Here is a 21,782-nt window from a genome sequence, read left to right on the forward strand (position 1 = left end):
GTTCCCTATATTTTGATACAGAGGTGATGGTTTATAATAATACCCATTAGCACGATACGTCAGGTGTAAGGTGAGAAATCAAGAGGTTAGAGAAAACGACGTGAGAATGAGAAAGACTTAGCTTGTGAAAGGACACAGCTAGTCACTCTGGCCTTTGTCATGCAGTGTGGGTGCTTAATGAGGCCTGCGGATCTATCAATGATTCAGTCTCTGCCTGTGGAAATGAAGTAGATGAGTCAAAAGCTTCCTTTGCCCACTGTGAGGATGAACACACGGGCATGCCAGGGGTAATTAATCTCCACCGCGAGCGTCCTAGCATGCCACAGCGTCGCCGGAGTTATTTTCCAGGAAATGCCCACGGATGAGCAGAGCACTATATTTGGATGCGCACATTTGATTGTGACAGCTTTGAAATACAGGCCTGCCAAAAATAGGTACAATCTTCAAACCACTTTACAAAGAAGAGCTGCATCTCTTATGGATGAAACGCCTATCTGCCTCACTAGCGGATGACTCATTGGCTCTTGAGCAGGAAATGAGATCACCCATGTTATAGCAGGCTGCCTGCTTAGCCTGAAGGTACAGCAAGCGCCGGTGTCATGACAGCAAAGGTCAATCCATCCCTCAGAACTGGACGAGAGTCAAAATGATGAGGGAGCTTTTTGGCACTTTATCAATGTGGCGCCTGCCAAGCCAAACGGTGAGGAAAAAGCAGCTCTCAATGGAAGCTTTTCAGATTTTGTAAAGCATATAGTGTGAATCAGTGTCCGTCCACTTCTGCAACGGCTTCTGAAATTATGTTTGCCCATTCATTTATCCCAAAGGGTTTTCTAAAGAAGTCTTCTTGAAGACTAAGAGGTGAATTACAACATTACAAACAAAAAAATATTTGGGGTCAGCGGGGCCCCGGTGAAGGTTGTACCAGAGGGCCCTGTTTGAAATTGTTTAATTTGTATGTTCGTTTATTTTTATTTATTTGTGCTATTTACACAATGTTTAAGTTTTTTCAAGTTTGTAGGTGTCAAGGTAAAGAAACCAAATAATTAAATGTAAAATAGCACTGGATAGTCTTCAATGTAAAAATGAAATATACAATCAAACCTACATTTATTCAGACACCTTCAACATTTCTCACATTATTACAGTTTTGCGATATATATATATATATATATATATATATATATATATAAAACTGCAAAGTAATTCAGTCAAGAGCAGTGAGTGATTTTCATTTTGATTTTCTTGGATTAACATTACAGCAGCCAGTAGCTAAATTAGGCGCGGTCACTTTAAGAGACGATGAACGCATCCAATATAATACACATCCCATTTTTTTCCTCAACTGTTTACTTTCACTTAAGAAATAACTGACAGTTTTTTCAAGCATAATTTCCAAGGTGTATATTTTGACATATTTTGTATGTTTCTGTCGGCACAAGAGCACAAATAAGCAAATTTGATGTTCAAATGTTTTGAGACACCTTTCTCTGCGTGAGCCCTGAACACCAGAACACCGCGAGTACTGATTTGGGCTCTTTCACATCTTTTTGTTTGTTCAAACTGCAATTTGTATTTGTTCGTTCAGGTGCAGGAGGGACTTCGAGGAGAACTTCGGTTCAGTGTCGCTTTCCGTGAAACGCGGCTCTCTCTCTCGTGCGCACTGAACACAGCACGCGAGTAACCAGCTCTGTTCAGCTTTTCCGTGTCTTGTTTTTGGATGCTTTAATGTTTAAATCGACAAGCGGTAAGGCTTAAATACATAAGATAAGCTTTCGTGACGATGCGCAGCAGTGGCCCGTCAACTGTCCTGAGCATCTTTTTAGGCTGGCCTCAGCCAGTCGGTTATATAAAATATCAAGGTGAAAGTCATCATAGCTTGCTTAGTATAGACCCAGCTCCCAACCCAACTTTGAGAATAGATTAACGGTGATATTTTTTTTTAATCGCCCGATAAGAGTCTCACGTTAACGCAGCACGTTAACGCCGATAACGGGCCACCACTAATAAAAATACATAGGTAAAAGACAATGTACATAATGGCTTTAATGAGGGAAAGAACTACAATGCAGAGCACTGTAAATCATATTATATGTATGTATATATGTACATACAGTACAGACCAAAAGTTTGGACACACCTTCTCATTCAAAGAGAGTTTTCTTTATTTTCATGACTATGAAAATTGTAGATTCACACTTAAAGCATCAAAACTATGAATTAACATGTGGAATTATATATGGAATTATATACATAACAAAAAAGTTTGAAACAACTGAAAATATGTCATATTCTAGGTTCTTCAAAGTAGCCACCTTTTGCTTTGATTACTGCTTTGCACACTCTTGGCATTCTCTTGATGAGCTTTAAGAGGTAGTCACCTGAAATGGTCTTCCAACAGTCTTGAAGGAGTTCCCCGAGAGATGCTTAGCACTTGTTGGCCCTTTTGCCTTCTGTCTGCGGTCCAGCTCAGCCCTAAACCATCTCGATTGGGATCAGGTCCGGTGACTGTGGAGGCCAGGTCATCTGGCGCAGCACCCCATCACTCTCCTTCTTGGTCAAATAGCCCTTGATGCCTTCAGTGTGACTCTACAATTTTCATAGTCATGAAAATAAAGAAAACTCTTTGAATGAGAAGGTGTGTCCAAACTTTTGGTCTGTACTGTATATATATATATCAAAATCAGTCAAAAAAATGTCAAAAGTTTAACTGAAAAGTTAAAAAGTTTAACTGATAGTTTAACTATGGATTATGTTTTTATGGCATTTTCAGAGTTCTTCACCTTACAAATGGTTATCAGATTTCATTCTGCAAATAGGATGCAGGGTGTTGTTATGCATGTAGAAACAATATATTTTACATTTGTAGAAAAATATACATTATACAGAGAAATTTTCAGAGCATAAAAGAGTAGACAGGCACTAAAGCGGTCTATGGGTTTTTGTGTCGACACTCTAATTGGATTTATTTGCAGAATCATGTGTAATGTAGTTTTCACCAGGAATTATGGGGCTAAACATGATTATTAAAAAAAAAGTTTAATAATATATGCCAGCTGATGGCTTCAGCAAAAGCATAATCCATCGATTAACACCTCTTAGTTCACACTATATCTGTTTTTAAAGGTTTATAAATTGTTAAAAATCAATTCCCCTATGGAGAGAATGAAGGGGATTTTTACTTCCAGAATTCGACTGCTGCGCTCTACAGTTAGTCTCTTCTCTATCTTTACCAACCAATTTTGACGTGGAACAGTTGGCCAGTGGCCTACCAGGAAAAGTGTTTATTTATTGGACTTGCTCTTTTGGCGATAAGGAAGGAAGCCACTTCCACTTTGATCAGATTTCCATCAGAGTTTCGACTTCAGATATATATCGTAATCACTTGGCCGGCCTGCTGGAGTTCGCCACCAACCGCTGTGCCGGATGCTTAGATTCCACGGTGAGGTTTATGTAGAACCGCATGATAGACCGGGCACATCATCTAAAGAGCTTACTTTTAATGGACACCATCGGATTAATACCAAGCTGGGATTGTGATTACCTGAAGCCCAGGGAATGAGAACATTGAGAGCGAGAGACGCAGCATCTGCTCTGAATGATGAGGCTTTGAAATTTTCCCCTGTGCTCTTTAGAGAAAAAAATCCACAGAAAGTGAAGGTAAACAAATGCAATATGACGGAAGAAACCATAGGTAATGGCCGAAAGTTGGACACCAGGATGGCTAAACTTTTCTTGGACGACAGATTTGGGAAACTGCCAGTTTAAAAGCTCAACTTTACTCATGAGCTCAAAAGCGGTCAGGTGTGATTACATCCAACAGGGGCTTACATTATCTTGGGCCGTAAAATCAACAAAGGACTTAAACAGTGAGCAGAACCTCTGTTGGTTCACCTATTTAATGTCAACGGATCAGATCCGCTGCTCAGGATTTCAGATCCAGCTGAAATTTTTATGGGTGGGATTTATGAATTAAACATCAAAACCATTGCAATTGTGGGGTCAGGTTGGATCCAACGCTCTCTTAAGGAGCGTTTTTGTCTTAGCCTGCTAGAGGAAATGAAAAATGACCAATTCAATAAAGAAGAACAGGTGAAATATTCAGTGTAGCAGTCTAAATCATTCAGCGTGGATGAATCAATCAAAGGTCAGCTGTGCAGTGCATGTTTTACCTGTCTGAGATCAACGACCACAATCGGACTCTATAAATAACTGGATCCAGACTAGCAGACTGTTTTCATGATACCAAACTGAAGATGATCATTCAGGGAGAGTGAGAATATTCACAGTTATAGGGCCTATGTTAAAAATGTAGTTAATTAAAAATGACTGAACAAATGCATTACAAGTAGCACTGTGAATTTAGTTCTAGTTCGTTTTATATGAAGCACATTTAAAACAGCCCCAAGACTGACCAAAGTATAACAAACACTAACAGCAATAAAATACTATAAAACGCTACAAAGATCAACGTTAATGTCTTAGTGTTAAAAATGTTCTGATAATTTCAACAAAAGGGATCTTTATGTATATTTTCTTTACTTTGCTAATTTTTTTATAATTAAAAAAAAAGTATAATAATAATAATTAATAATTTTGACAGCCATAGGTGCTTCTAGCCCAAATCTGTATCTGTATGCATGAGACTGTCTGAATACCGGCAGAATTCACATTTCTGTTGTAAAAAGAGTAGGTCGTTAAAATCAATTTCCTATTTTCGTTTTCGTGTTGGTTGGTCCAATCGATTCGTGCAATAGATTTTCGAACATAAAGTGACAGTCGACACGGACACGGTTTTAGACTAGACGGGAGAAGGGATGGGAAAAGATCTGGGCACAGTTTTTCTAGAACTTTGTACCAAGTTAAAGCGGTGTCGAGCTGTTTTAATGCATTTTTTAGATGTATTATGGTGCCAGAACCCATATGACTTTGAACAGTGACCGCGAACATTTAGTTTACTGCAGCCGCAGCCATCATTACCAAGCGCGAACCGTTGACTCTGACAGTGAATGAGAGTATGAGACGAAGCGAACGCACAGGCCATAGTGTGACATCCATGTAAACATAGATGACGTCACAGGTTTGTTTTTTTGTTTTTTTTTAAGGAAGATAGCCTTCGTTTGTATGTAGGCCTAGGAAATTTATATATTTACAATACTTAAATATAATTAATATTATTTTATTGCTTTTGTATTAGTTGTTTGAAGAGTAAAAAAAAATTGGTCGGTCTTAACACAAATTTACAATCGGCAAGTCGGTCGGACTAAAAGCAAAAAAAATAAAAAATGTATTCGGTCCTAAATTGACAGGGTCGGTCGGGTTACGGCAAACAAGAATATTTTTAAGGATGGCCTTAATACAAGACAACACCAAAATTCACAGTATAACTAAGATTTAGTTCCATAAAAAATAAAATCTAATGTGTGACAATTAAAAAATATGTTTACAAAAGTTAAAGTTTAATGCTAATAGTAAACTGTAAATTGGAAATTGAAACAAACAAAACAACTTATAAAATACCACTAAAATATTCATTGATTACATTTGTGACCTTGGACCACAAAATCAGTCGTAAGGGACATTTTTTTTTTAAATTGAGATGCAAAGTAACATTAAGTGTCAAGACGTGACTGTTTAGCTGGAGTTCCACACATTATGCCATGCTCATTTGGATGCACATTTTTGAGATGTGACCTCATGTTGCTAGTGGAATGGTATGCTAACTGTCTCTAAAATAGCTTGCATACAACTTTGTCTCGCGGGTCAACAATTTTACCTCATTTTCTCTGCTGCGGTCGAGTTGGGCTCTGCACTTGCTGGCATCTTCCATGAAGACGCGTCAACTTTCAGCAGTGATGCTGTGCCAGACAGTACGACTCCACAGTTACTTCTATCAGAAAAGTACAGTTACAGTTACTTCTATCAGAAAACAAAACCCACTGAGCCAAAACCTCATTTGGCAATGAAACTAGATCTGCTAACAAGGTGGCAGAACTCGCAACAAAAAAAAGCAATTACAAGTCACAAAAGACTTGTGCAATTAATGTGCTTTAAGCCTTTTTTTTTTTTTTGATATCTAGATATCATCCAGCTGTAGAAACGAAAACTGTCTGCATGTCACTACAAGAATTGTAGTGTGCTTCACAAACCATCCAAAAGTTCACTCAGAAAAACATTTCATGCAATCTACAACACTCATCCATGACAAAGAACCCCTGAAAACAACAATAGTTCATTCTTTACCAAAACACAGTCTGAAAGGTACTAAAGTACATCTATTCTCGCATCACTCCGGAACACTCAGAGATCAAATAACAGCCTTCCAAACCATTATAGACTAGAGGAGACAATGCATTAATGCCCACAATGCAAATTTTGCACAAGTAAAAGCCATTCCTTGGGCATATGTTATGTTTTTGACTCAAAGATGACTAATTTACTAGTTTAATAATTGGTTACTCGGAAAGGTTTAGTTCCAGAAAATGAACTTCAATAAATCCATCCCTCTCAGCTTCTGTCTAGAAGATATACATGAACACTCATATAAAGAAATTAATAATGGTTTTCAAAACACAATACTTGTATGTCATCGTGCCAGTATACTCCTGAAAGCTGACAAGAGTTTTTTCTTTATGGAAAACATAATAATCATCTTTATGACTTATTCTTATTGACTGAATCATTAACTTAAGTTAGGCAGGGAAAAATTCTTCATAGAGGTAATAAACTATTTTTAATAACATAAAATACTTCACCAATTTTAAAAGTAGTTTCAAAACTAAGTGAATCAATTGATATGATTCCCACGTACAAAACTGGGAGCTTGAAATTATCATTACAGGGCCCTGAATACTGAAGTCTTTTACTTTGAGACACCCCATCTCCATAATTAAGTCCATTAGCGTTCATATTAGGGAAAGAAACTAAACTCTAAAGGAGAGCACAGACACTCTCCATGCGCTATTTGGGGCCAGCAAGATTTCCCTGGACAAAGCGGGGCGCCCCAACGCAATATAAGTTATATATTATTCAGGCCATAGGCTGCAGCACAAATCATAATAGAAGAGTTGCTTAAACTAAAGGTTGTCTTTGTAGTGGGATCTTTTTTTTTTCCGTCGAGCTCATTAAATTGCTCATCTAAATGAATTAGCCAGTGCATGAGAGAAATCGCAACAGTATGCTGAACTCGAAATGATACAAAAAATATTTGTGCCAATAGCACAGTAGAACTGCATGATGAAGCCTCAGCTGACTTTTAATAGCACCAATGAAGGTATCTGCGACTCTAAAGGGTGTCAGGTTATTTGTGGTTTAATGACCGTGGCAAGTTGCCTAGTTGGATCAATATCATCCTGACAGATTAATACAATTTCATAATTCATCAGATGGCTCCCTGACGTAGCTCTGCAATTTTCGATTTTCAGCTGTAAATTGCTCATTTTCTAATGATCAAAGGGGAAATTTGCAAGAACACAATCTTTGGGCTTAAAACATGCTGAGAAATGACTAGATAGATATTTGATGAACTGTGTCAACCACAATAGATGCTGCATATCACAAACATTAACTCCTCATGCCAAACGGTCTTAGTCCCAATAACAGTCTGAAGTCCTTATTAATGCATGAATGAAAAAACAAAGGTTGTAAGAGTCATGATAAAGAGTCAAAGTGGTACAAAAGAGAAACTGCCATTAAGATTCAAATATTTTTAACTGTACTATATGACGAAAAGGTCACGGCATGACTGAGCTACATTAGGCAATGTAGGCAGATAAATTAAATAAAAACTGATTTAAATAACAGTATTCAACTTTTCAACATGCACATGACTGATTCAATTTAAGACCAAAAATTGACAGGTTTGGTAATTATGATCTAATAAAAAAATCAAATGGCATTTTTTTTAACAAAAGTGCCCCTTTTATGCCATTTACAATATTGCCTTTCATGCAGTGTGCAATGTAGCTGTATGTGAATGTAAACTATCTGCAAACTTGTAATGCTGAAAGTGCACGATAAATAAATTTATTGCCTCCCAAAATAAAGAATCGACTCTGTACAGCCTAGACGAGTCGTTAGTAATTCAAATCCCACTTCTGTGATGACTACACGTCATGGGGTAACACATTTGCATAATGCATGTTAGGGATGCACAATTAATCAAATTTCTAGTCGCGATTACAATTATGGATGCCACAATTACACAATTGTTCAATGCGCCAATTAATCGTTCAATTATGTTATTTTGCTTAAGATACATTTTTTCTTTCTACATGTTTTAGTTTTAGTATAACTATAATATATTTAGTATAATTTTAGTATATTTTTACTTTTTCTTTTTATTTAAAGATGAAACCAATCCGATGTGTGTTTGACGTTTGAGGCTTAATACTATAGAAAAGCAGTAATGGTTTTTCAGTTAGTGTTTTCACCCTGTTTATTTTCATATAAAAATACGGCATGCAGTTGCATCAAACAACATTATAAACATCAATGTAAATTGTGATAATCGTAATTAATAATCATAATTACAATTTCAAGGGAATAATCAACAATTATGATTTCTGTCATTATTGTGCAGCCCTAATGCACGCCTATGTTCTACGTTGGCTGGCCGTGAACAACTTGACCCGCCCACAAACACATCATTCTACTGACGACTGCTTCTCTAATTTTGGGGAGTTCAACGCGGGATTCACAAAATGCTTGCTGTTGAAAGATGGACCAGTATCCTGTTTACTTGGACCAGCGCTCCAATGAATCACAACCTGCAAGTATGATAAATAATAGATGTTTATATTTTCTACAGAGCATTCAAAATACAGAACTATTGAAATAGGCATATTGTTTCGGACACCGCTGTATGTCGTAGACCAATCACAACAGACTAGGCCATCTGACCAATCAGAGTAGAGCAGGATCACAGAAAGGGGTGGTTTAGAGACACTAAATCCTTGAACTGCTTCGAACTAATCGTTTGAGAATCGCTGGAAAATCAGGTTATATTAAATGCATTTTTTGTGAAAATGAAAGTGTTTTCTGACCTTGCATCCAAACAATATTAGGAACCATAAAATGGCATAACAGGGGCATTTTAAACTCTTGTTCTTTGATCAAACTTGCTTTATTGTACTCTAAAATGAGTGTTGCATGATGGTAATGACAGTATTTGGGGAAAGCAGCTGCACAATTTAATTTTTTTTCTTTTTATAATATAATAATATATTATAGAATTTCAGCTTTAATCACTCTACTCAAGTTCTAATTAATACAACTTGAACTTTGAACTTTGGAATTTGAAATTTACTCCTAAAAAGCGCTGCACGAGACTTGCAAGACCTTGTGCAAACAATGAAATGCAAATGCTCTTTCAATCAATACACAATTGTGCACAAGACAATGACAGCTTAATATGAAACGCTCTTTCACATTTTTATCCCCAGCAATGATTTTCTACGAGGGAAGTTAAATGCAGCCGTGGGCACAAATTAGTTGCTTGCCATTTAGCAAACACTGCAAAGCGACTTCCAGCACACTAATTGCAGGGCCAGTCCCGCTGGAGCAATCTGGGGTTAAGTGCTTTACTCGCGGGCACAGTTATTCCACAGTGACTTTATAAGAGTCCAGTTACTACTGCAGCCACACTGTAGACTCAACCTGCAACCCTTGAGTTAGTTTACTCCATGTATGTACTAGTTAAAGGTAATACAAGGTTTTAATGTTGTGATATTTGGTCTCTTTCAGTAGGATTAAATGGCACTTCACAATATGAAGTGAATCAATAGGCTGTACCATGGTAAATATAAGTGAGCCTCTCATGGATTATTATTCTACAAATTATAGGTATTAAAGGAACAGTTCACTAGAGAAAGCAAAATTAGAAATAGAGGACTCATTTTAGCCGAAAGCAACAATTAACAAGTTAGAAATGATGAGTTTATTACAAACATGCAGCTTTTGGCTTCACAAGACATTTACTGACAGAATCGTATTGATTACTTGTGGATTACTGTGATGTTTTAATCAGCTGTTTAGACATTCATTCTGACGGCACCCATTCACTGCAAAGGATCCATTGGTGAACAAGTGATGCAATGCTAAATTTCTCCAAATTTGATCCGATGAAGAAACAAACTCATTTATATCTTAGATTGCCTGAGATGAGTAAATCAAATTTTCATTTTTAAGTAATATATACCTTTAATATAAATATATCTTAAATATAAAGAATTTAATGCACTATTTAATAAAACAGAGGATGCACAGAACATCAGTAAACAGAGTGCATTATCAGACACCCTGAATGAATTTGAGCTTTTAAAAAGTGATATTGTATTTAAATGCAAAAGAATGTTTCCAAAATATAAATCATCTGAAAAGTAAATGGGAGAGTGAGACATCTGCAAAAGTTAAAGACCAACTTAAAGCACTGCAGTATAACTTTTATATCTGCTCTGATTCTGAACTTTAAAAATTACTCCCTGCCAGTATCAAATGTTCAGTATGTTCAACAGCTTTTACAATTCTCACTGAGTCCTTTCCAAGCTAAAAAAAAAACAAAAAAAACACACTTTTTCAAAACCATCTGTTTGATTAGACACCAAAGTCCAGATTGTGTAGTTCAGGGTATGGTTGCAAAAGGGAAAAGCAACAAGACAGAAAAAAGGGAGGAGTTGGGGGTGCTGTCTTGCTTTATGAACAACACATATAATCATGACAAGTACAACACTTAAGGCTTTGAAAAAGTTCCACACAAGGGCAAACTTCTGACTAGGACACAATACCTCATCAAATAGCAGGACATCCAAGTGATAAAACACATTTTCAACTTCTCCGGCTCAGAAGAGCATCGGGCGGACTGCGGTCACCCCTTTCTGAATGTGTTTTCCATATGTGTGAGTCTTACCCCAAACAACCTGAGAAAACACCTCCCATTTCTTAGCAAACTCACTGGGCAGAAGCTACAGACAAATGAGCCAAATGTCAATATGGATAGGTTATGTGACAACCTTCTTACCCTTAAAAATCATTACAATTCAAAATGTTCCAGGAATATAAGACTCCGAATACATCAAAGATGGTGTGCCAACCACAAAATGTTTTGTATGGCGAATTACTGGCTATTTCTAAAACAAGAAAAAAAAAAATGTAAATGCGTAAATAATTTTGGGTTATATTATTAATGAATATTATATAATACATAACCATAAATTATATGTACAGTGGTTAATTAAAGAAATGTGTTGGAGCGCCACTTGAGGTTCAAAGTAAACTCTGGGTCCAGAACCAAAGCCAGTTGAAAGCCACCGATTTAGAGCATGGGCAGTAGTTCACAACTTTCAGCATCAGATAACAGTGAGGATAAGCAGGAAAGTGAGCAGCTCTGGACAGCCTCGGGGATTAAATATCCCTTTGCAATCCCATAAAAGACCTTGATGACAGAACTGCTTAGTTTTGCCATCTCCATGAGTTGGTGCCAGGTGGCTGACTCATCATCGGGACAATAGCGGACCACAGCACAAACACGTCCCTCTTTGTTCTTGTTTGAGATCTTCATTGTTGGTACAAGACTGCTGAGGCTTCTGTATCTGATGGTTCACTAGTCATCTCTCCTGTCATATTGCTTTGGATATTAGCATTTATGTCTACAAACTGAATTATTTTCAAGGTGCTGTATGTAGAAATGACACAGAGTGGCTGAACTAGGTATTGCAGTCCAAATTCAACATATTGGAGAGGGTTTTTTTTTTTTCACCCAGTCCCTCCTCCTCAGATACACAGGTTGCCAGATTGATGACACCAACAGGAACGAGTGCACTTGACAATGAATGAAATTAAATACGCTGTGTTTTCCGCCAGCTGGCAACCCAGGGTGTCTAAATACAATTGGGTAAACTGGCAGAGGGCGTGTTTCACAAATCAAAACGGAGACTACATTCCGGCCCAGAACGCACATTTTCAAAGGAGAATAACTGACTGCAGCATTGTTTTTTTTTTTTTTTTTTTTTTTTTGATAAACTAGTATGATAACTTGGCATGTTTCTTAAATATCTGCAAACATATTATGGTATTTTTATACTTTAGTAGAGTCAAAAGCTTGCATACAGCACCTTTAAGTAAAGAACATTACATGATAAATGGTTTGACACCAGAACACAGTAATACCACAAGGTGTTATCTCGCAAAGTCTGTTAAGAACATTTCCAGGCCATACAGAATTTCACACCAATTAATCAATCAATCTGTCTGTCTATCCATAATATACTTATAGTCCAAAAATATTACTTAAAAGTTCTCCCTAAATTGTTCACAAAACCAGATTGAATGAATAGCCATAGCACTTTTTGAGGAGATGAGGATTATTAGAGACAAAATGCTTATTTTGGTCGGTTACTTTAAGTTTAATGACTTTAAATTGACAGGATTTTTCAAGTATATTTACCCCATAAATTCTATATTACAATGCAATAATATCTTTATTTTAATTGTAAATTATTAATTCATGGTAAAGTATGAATGGTAATATTTGTTTGATTTTAATAAAAGAAAACAAACAGACTGTGTTACAGTATTTTGGGTAATTAAATTAGAATTTAATCAGTATCGCCACAGAAAAAAAAAAGTCTGATTCAAGGACAAAGAATCAAAATGTACCAATTGCAAAGCATTAGATTGAAGAGTCTGAATTTAAGAATAACTTGCAGCACAATATACACATGCTGTGCTACACATTGTCAACTGAACCCAGAATCAGTAAATACCATTAAGCCCGATAAAAGGAGAACAACACTACTAATGGCTTTTTTGACTGCATCAAAGATAAAACTAATCACTTGGGGGATAAGGCTAATTTAAGGAAGCTTTTCTTTAAATTATGTGTTTGTTGTTGGGCAAATCAGATGGAAGATAGGTGAAATGCTTAACAAGCTCTTAGGAGCTGAAAGCTTGAGTTTTGTGCTCCCTCACCTCCTGTTCGGAAGCAAGAAATATAACACATTTAGACAGGAGCATGGCTATCTCATCCTGAGGTGTTTATTGCACCTAACAGCCACCTTCTCATCTCTCAAGGATGTAATCATTCTTTGGGTTTCTTTTCCCTTGAGCTGTTATACTGTACAGTTCTATCAGTCAGATAATGGGAGAGACATACAGCATCTTGTGGAAGGATGAGGAAGTGCAGGACACAAATTTGAGAATTAGAGGACAGTTTGGTGCTACAACACTTTAGAATAGTGTTAAATGTTTCGTTTTTTCTATGTTAAAGAAAAAAGAAAAAACAAAACCTTTGAGTATAACTATATAATAAAAAAAAAAAAAAAAAAAAAAAAAAAAGATTGTATAAGAATACATATTTTCCATGACTTTCCAAAAAAAAAAAAAAAAGATATTTATATTTACAAATTGATCAAAAGTTGGTTGGTAATTTATTTATTTTTTAAAGAAGGCTCTAAGTATAAAAATGTTTTTAAAATTTAAAATATCTGTTTAAAATATATTTAAATAGAAAAATGTAATTTATCTCTGTGATCAAAGCTGAATTTTCAGCATCATTACTCATTACTCTACTCAGTGTCACAACTCTTTTAGAAATCATTCAAATAATCTGATTTGCTGCTCAAGAAAACTTTTCTTATTATTTTATCAATGTTGAAAACAGTTGTGCAGGATAATATTTTGTGGAAAATGTGATGTATATTTTCAACTCTTCAAAAGAACAGCAATCGTTTTTTTAAAAAAAATCTAAATTTCACAATTCAAAAACAGAAATTCAAATAATTTTTTCTAAAACGAACAGCCTTCGTTTTTTTAAAAAAAAATCTAAATTTCACAATTCAAAATCAGAAATTCAAATAATTTTTTCTAACAGTATTTGTCTTTACTGACATTTTTGATCGATCAATCCTTGCTTAATAAAGTATTAAAAAGCCTTTAAAACATTGCAATATAAAACACAGATTTGATACTACACACTTAAGTAAACACAACATTATGATTAATTTCATGATCCAGACATCTAATGATATCGTAACATCAAATCCCAGTTGATTCCTGAATAAAAGATTACCACCCAAAACACAATACAATATAAAAATAAACAACCCAAGGCTGGTCAAAATACCCATCAGATCCACTGTATTTGAGATAGTTGCTAATTAATCTCATAGTGCACATGGAAGCATCCCACAACTGCCATCCGATGACTTATCTAATGGGTCCACACTTGCAGAGCGGCAAGAATGAACTTGCTTATCACACCGGGGTGGTAATGCCAGCTCTGAGCAAATCACAGCATTACAGCTCAATCTGGCAACATGGCCGCATCACAGATTTAAACAAGCCACTCCTCCACAACAACCTCTTTTGAGGCCCAGGTAAAAGCCTTTCTGAAGCAGAGATGTGAGATGAATGTGATAAGCCTATTTTCACTAAGCACAAAACTATAATAAAAAAAAATGTATATAAAAAGGATAATTAATTTCTATGATTTTCCACAACCTTCCAGAAGTTCTATAGAGACCGCACTCACAAAAAGTAATCTCTAATCTAAGAAATTGTTTCTAACAGAATGTACAAAGCACAAAAATGCATTTACAACAGAAGTTTGTTTGAATGTTCAATGATCTTCTGACTTTTCCAGCCCTGGATGTCACACCATGGCAGGTTTTTCAGGACCACAGGAACCTTGTATTGTGTTATGAGGGTTTGCTTACTGATCAAATTCTAATTTAAAGCATTTTGTTGCACGTCTGAGTGATTCTAAGTCCAATCACTTGAGAAAGTAATAGTTAAAGAAACACTTGTTGGATGGCAGCAAATCTCGTTAAACAACAAGCTTTTGTGCTGTGCCCAGAACAGAGTTCCAGACAGATGACAAGCTGTTTAAGAACTTATAAAAGCCACAGTGTTAACAAATAAGCTGCATTAAGGTAATAAAGAATATCTATTATATTTGACATTGAAGCACGAGAACTGGAGAGAGGTTTTGTTTTCAGGTATGCATTTTTTTTTCTGGAAGACTGATGAGTTTTTACATTGCACTCACAAAAATGACTCATATCTGTAAGCTAATTCATTAGGAGTTCAATGAACAATGTATATTACAGTTTTTTTTTTGCTTCATAAAGCTTGAAATCATAAAATTATATTTTATATATATTAAAATAATCTGATATTTTAATTTGTATCTATTAAGTTCCATAAACAAATAAATAAATACAATTTCCTCTCACAATACTGTATTACTAATGTATTACTTTTTACATGTATTATAATAGTCTTATTTTTGTATAAATAAATTAAATAAATAAATGTTTCCCCTCACAATACTGTATTGATGATCTAATATCAATCTAATGTGGGTGGAAGGAAAAGTAATATCTAGGGCTGGTCGATATATCCAATATTAACGATAATATCTGATTAATTTGAACGACGATGTAAAATTAGAAAATATAGTGAATATAGAATATTTCAAATTCAAGCATACATTACCAAAAGAACGCACCAAACGTCCAAAAGAGAGAACATGTTAGGACTGCTCTAATCTCCTCTACTACGCAAACTGTCATGAGTGCGGTTGCCAGATATCAAGAGTTCAAATCCCAGAATCAGAGCTTCCCTGTTACATAGCTACATTTTCTTCCTGGTGTTTTGCTTATTTTAAGCAATCTGACAACCATGCGTACGCAAATGCTCATAGTTTCATGCCACAGAGCTTCTCTTATACCAGACAGTAGACAGACTTTTCTTCTCAGCTTAAAAAGAAAAAATCCTTATCCTCCCCCAGTTTTTTTTCATTATTATTTAAATGCAGATACAAACAGAGATATACCGTATTTTTCGGACTATAAGTCACATCAGTCCAAAAATACGTCATGATGAGGAAAAAAACATATATAAGTCGCACTGGACACTAAGTCGCATTTATTTAGAACCAAGAACCAAGAGAAAACATTACCGTCTACAGCCGCGAGAGGGCGCTCCATGTCTTCAGTGTAGACTACAGGAGCACTGAGCAGCTTAGAGCGCCCTCTTGCGGCTGTAGATGGTAATGTTTTCTATTGGTTAATTTCTCTTAGTTCATTTCTCTCGGTTCATGTCAAATTAATTTTGATAAATAAGTCGCACCTGACTATAAGTCGCAGGACCAGCCAAACTATGAAAAAAGTGCGACTTATAGTCCAGAAAATACGGTATATCGAATATCGTAAAAAATATAACAATAAAAATAATCTCACATAACACCCATCCCTATTTTCACTAGTTTATTAGTTTATTAACTGTTTTAAGTGGCAAGGGGTTTATAAGCACCTACATACTTCTACGCTCTGAATGAGGTGAAAGACAGGCAGCAGTTGACCAAGAAGCTGTTGCACAATCACACCGTTCCTCATGAAAACTCCTTTCATGGACAGAGCTGTTAGCAGAAGTGTCGGACATCGCAAGTCTCGTTTCGAAGTCAAAGTACAGCTTGTTCGATCACCTGGAAAAAGTCTAGTCTAAAAGCTGCCGCACAGAGAGCAGAGACCTTAACAATCACTGTTGTTGGCTGTTGTGTTCTGCATGTACTCACTGCTGCAGTGCTTGTCCACCATGTCACCCTGAGAACTGCTTAATCCCACTTCCTCTCCCACGGGCTTCCTGGTAGCCGCGGCGCTTGGAGGGTCGGGCAGCTGGGGTGTGGTCTGAGAGGCTGGAAGAACAAGAAAACATAAGTTACACCCAGAATGAAGAGGAAAAAAAGGGAGGTAATGATGCACCCTGAGCCGGCCGAAAATCACTGAAAAAAATTGACAATTAAAGTCAATTGAGATGTTAAACGAATCGCAATACAATTGGGGTTTTGTTTATAATGACATAGCTGTTTTGCTTAAAGCAGTGACTAAGAAAATACTGTATCACTGCTGTTCCATAAGCGCCACCTGCTGTCAGAGAGTGAATTTGGTTCTCATACAGCCCGTCTGCTTTAATATATTTTATGTTGAATAATTTCATGAAACTAAAGTCAGACCATTTTGTTTTTGTTACAAATGAATGTTCTGTACAAGGTACATTTTCTGCTGGAAAATGTGGACATGCTGATATTTCTTGAGAAAAATCAAGCTGGGAAAGAGCACAGGCAAAGTCTTAGTTTGTTTATATGAAAAGATTTCTTTTATTTGTACAATTCAATTCATTTTTTGTTACTGACATTTCAATTTCACAAAGAAATGTGCAGAATTTGTCTCAGAAATAATAGAAGGACACTATATTTATATAAAAAAAAAACACAAGAAAATGGTATTGTGAATTTAGTATTGTGAATTGTATCGCATCGTGAGTTGAGTGAATCATTACATCCCTACAATAAAATATCTGAACACATCTGACAATATGTTTGCCAAGGAAGAATAAATCTGCATCTTACTTTCTTCCTTGCAATGTACACACTTTCAAGAATAGTTATTAGGGTGTTTTTTAGAGTGATTGAAAGACAATGACATTACAAAATTTGTGCAAAACAAATCAGGTTTATTCAAAATATTTACAAATACTAAATATGAATATTGTAAAATTATACCATTCTCCTAATACAACATATTTTCTAAATAATATTTAATAATTTCTTTTCACTTTGACAAAATATATTAAAGCCAATAAAAAAAATTCAACCCAAGCAGCTGTGTCTTCAACCATTTTCAAGAAATCTTTCTGTCAACACCCATTAATACTAGCACCTTTCGATTCTACCTATTTATTTATTTTTTTAATTTATTAAAGAAAACTTTGCTATGGGTAAAGTGTTAGACCAACTGGGACTTGCCCCAGCACTTACTTTTTTTGCCCTTTTGTTGTCTTAATTGCTTATATTGTCCTCATTTATACGTTGCTTTGAATAGAAGTGCCCGCTAATTGATTAAATGTAAATGTATTTACTAATTGATTAGTTTAATTTTAAATTTTGCAAAACATGATGTCTTTATAGTATTACACTTTTTCCTCAAGACAATATAAATGGCTCTTTATATATGAAAATATGTGTCTGCCTTCAGAGGAGATTTTAGAAGATGGTCGCTCGCAAGGGGATCATCATCATGTTCCAAGAAATCATATTCTCGCCTAGCAGATGCAAAAAAAGAAGAAAGTCCCATAGACTAACATAGAATGAGTTCAAGCTGGGATCAGAAAATCAAAGACTTGATAGTGGGCTTTAAGACACTGTTGAGAACCCATTAAATCAAGTTTTGTGGCTTTCACACCAATTCTGTTAGCTTTAAGAGTAATCTATATGCTAGTACTCGAAAAAATAAAAGACAAAATTCACTGGGAAAATTGAACGAAAATGTTGATGACTCATCCTGTTTGTTCATTTTGTCCAATAAAATGCACACTAGATTGATAATGCCCAGCCCCGTTGATACCACCTGTTTAACTAGCAATATTTAGTAGTAAATCATGCTCATGGCTTTTTTTAATATATATTATATATATATATATATATATATATATATATTATATATATATATATATATATATATAATAAAATGAAAGAAAATGAAAATAAAAAGGTACAAGTCCAATTTCAATATCCTGTTTTAATAGGAAATACATCAATACACACAAAAATATTTCCTCATTAAGCAATTTCATGGTGGTCTTTAATTCATATGCAGCCCTGCTTCAAAGTTACACACCACAATACCGATAGCCATAACTTCTCCACTGCACCACATAAAATATTCAGCAGCACTTCTCTAGAGCAGGTCATTTTTTACCCTTCCGTATTCATTCGACTGAACCAGCGCAAAATGAAAAGGAACCGAGGGGTGACCCAGAAGAGGACCGTGCGAGATTTGCGTTACAGCAGACACAAAATGATCGAACTCCAGGAATCTGAAGTTAATCATTCTGAGAGAAAAGCCCCCTGCTGATTAAAGGGTGGTGGAGGTGCTGGTTGCCAAGACCCTTGTAATAGCCTTTAATGTGAATTCTCTTTTTTTCCTGGAATTTTGTTTTTTCTTTTTGAAACATTATGTGCCTTTGAGGATTAAACCCCTAATACTAATGTTAGTGCTGATGGGTGTTAAACAAGGTGCCGGCATGCATGCTAAAATCTAGGGCTAAATCCCTATTTGCATACTATTCTAAATGATACCCATACGTCCCTTAAGGATTTCTAAATTAATTATTTATATACACATTTCTTTATTTGCATAAATATAATACATTCTAGAAATAAATAATAATGTACATTAATACTTTCAAAAAGAGAAATGTATTTATTATATACATTTATATTGATTTATATACATATAGGCCATATAGAAAGAAAATACAATTCAATTTTATTTTAATTTAAAATGTTAATTTTAAAATAAAAACTGCATAAAAATGCATTTCTTTATATAATCACTTATTCATAATAAAAATATATAATCTAATATAGCATTATAATAGATCATTTATTGTGTAGTTATTGTAATGAATACATTTTCTAAATGGTTTATTAAAATACAATGCAGCTGTAGGTGACGATATCAAACAAGCCTACACTGTCGTGTCCATCCAAACATTTGGTTAGATGTGTGTACTGATACTGTTGCTGTGTATGATATGACTCATTCCCTATAAAGTGACTACCACATAGAGAACTACAAAGGGAATAAGGAGAGCTTTTGAAACAAAATTAAATGTCTTCTATTCTAAATAAACCTTAAGTGGTCCAAAATGAGAGTATTAAAAAAGGTAAGTAACTGCAAGCTTTCATATGTGCTTTGGGCAAGAGGATTGGTTTGTGATGCGGTGCACAATGTCAGTCTAGCTCAAAGAAACCCTGGGCTAAGGACAGACTAAAGTTTTGTGTCACCTCTCTTCCTGCGGGACTCCTTGATCTCCTCGCACATGCGGTCAAACTCAGGGTCCAGTTCAGAGGCGATCATGGCGTGCGCAGTATCCTTCATACTGCAGGCCCTGTGGCGGATGATTTTATCTGCGAGGAAGCACAACAGAAGATAGTAAGGGCAGAGTCAATTAAAAAAGAGCCATGTTCTTGAAGACTGACAGTAAGGTTTCTGAGTATTAGGGCTGCACAATTAATAAAAAAAAAAAAAAAAAAATCACCATTAGAGCCACTGCAATTAGCTAAATGTGCAATTAGCTAAACACGAGTGGACTCAAACACACCCATTATAAATCAACAAGGTGTAGACGCTGCGTAAATAAGCTCCATAATTTACTCAAAATTTGAATAGCAGTTGTTTTAATGTAAATTCTATTAATAGAAATTAATAATTGCAATTGCATAATCAAGGGAAATGAAATTATTCTTTGTCGTCACAATCCTGAAGTCCTGCTGGATATGGACAAACTATTAAATAAAAATAAAAGTTAACCCTAAAAGATTTATGATGTCATACACACCTAAAGCAACAAATATGCAATACAAATAAGTTATTTTCAATGAGAGTTGATGCTTCCTGACAACATTAGAAGCCATGTCTTTTTTCAAAAATGCAGCCAAGTTTAGAAGAGTTTAACTTTACACAAACGTCTAAATGCATTGCTGCGACCACCAATAGAAATTAATGTATAAAATGTACATGAAATGGCAAGACGGTGACGTTAATGATCTAGTGAACAATTTCAAACAAACACATAAAAAATAAATTAAAAAGAGGCACAACAAATCAAAATAATTAAAATTAGGTGCTGCGAATCAAGCAACCGCTTAATGTAATCAATTAAGATTCCCTCGAGAAACTTAAGCATCTGCTTTTTTATTTGAATATCTGAAAAACACCTCTGTGGTTGAAGCGCTCCACAGGCAGTCAATCACAGCATCTGTTTACAAAAACAGAGATTACTGTGTTCTCAAAACTCTGAGAGCTACCATTTGTAATCTATCCTTAGTTTCTCTCCCTCTATTGTTAAATCAAGCAGCATTTAAACATGAAGGGAGGAAAAATGTGTGTGTGTGTGTGTGTGTGTGTGTGTGTGTGTGAGTGAGTAAGAAGAGAGAGCATGTTACTTGGGTAGTCCTCATTACTCCAGGACAGGCTGGAGGTCAGGATCTGGCAAAGTTTGCCTTTTAATTGGAAGATGGGCCTAATTAAGCCATCTAGAGCGAGCGAGAGGACACTCTTTACTGCAGTCAAGGATATAATGGCAGGCTGAAAGGAAGAGAGTGTAAATCCACTTATTTTGACTTTCAAAGCCCTACCCAAATATCTCAGGCTGCTGGTGCCAAAACTGACAATTGAACAAATGGACCCGTGAGAAATTAAATCAGTGGTGCTCAGTCCAGGTCCTTGTGATCTATGTTCACACTGAATTTGGGTTTGGATTAGAATACCAATTTTCTACTTACAGAGTCCTGCACAGTATATACCGCACATTATCAACCATCTAAAATACATTCAAAGCGTTTTACTATATTCTCAGAAATATACAGTACCCTGGCAAAGTAAATACTTTCAGCATGAACTATGTGAATTGACTATTGTCAACTGAATCGAAGCAGCTGGTTAGAACAGGGCTGGAAGGAAACTCAGCAGGGAGGCTGATGTCCAGGGGTACGATTAGGAAGCTCTAAATTAAATAATTGGAATAAGAACCACCTTAAAAGTTGCATACTAAGATGTGATTTTAAAACTTCAGCTGGGTTACGATTTCAAACCGCACATTTTCTAGGAATCTGACTTTCAAACGACCAGTGCAAGACTCTCTCATGAATGAAGGGAGATCTCCGTACTCTATTTGGATCCACACTGCATTTCAAGGACAGAAGTGAAGCTTGCCAAAATTAA

General features: G+C 35.7%; 1 protein-coding gene across 2 annotated transcripts in view; it reads right to left on the minus strand.

The window, feature by feature from the left end:
* Nucleotides 1-21,782, minus strand: part of LOC132092163 (ATPase family AAA domain-containing protein 2B-like) — a 103,269-nt gene that overhangs the window by 30,020 nt on the left and 51,467 nt on the right. For both annotated transcript variants that reach the window (XM_059498268.1, XM_059498267.1), the window contains exons 23-24: nt 19,844-19,966; nt 16,571-16,690 (exon numbers count right to left, since the gene is read on the minus strand). In XM_059498268.1, the coding sequence (XP_059354251.1) occupies nt 16,571-16,690; nt 19,844-19,966 (243 nt within the window). The remainder of the gene's footprint in view (nt 1-16,570; nt 16,691-19,843; nt 19,967-21,782) is intronic.

The sequence above is a fragment of the Carassius carassius genome, chromosome 18 (genome assembly GCF_963082965.1).
Source record: "Carassius carassius chromosome 18, fCarCar2.1, whole genome shotgun sequence".
Classification (NCBI taxonomy): domain Eukaryota; kingdom Metazoa; phylum Chordata; class Actinopteri; order Cypriniformes; family Cyprinidae; genus Carassius; species Carassius carassius.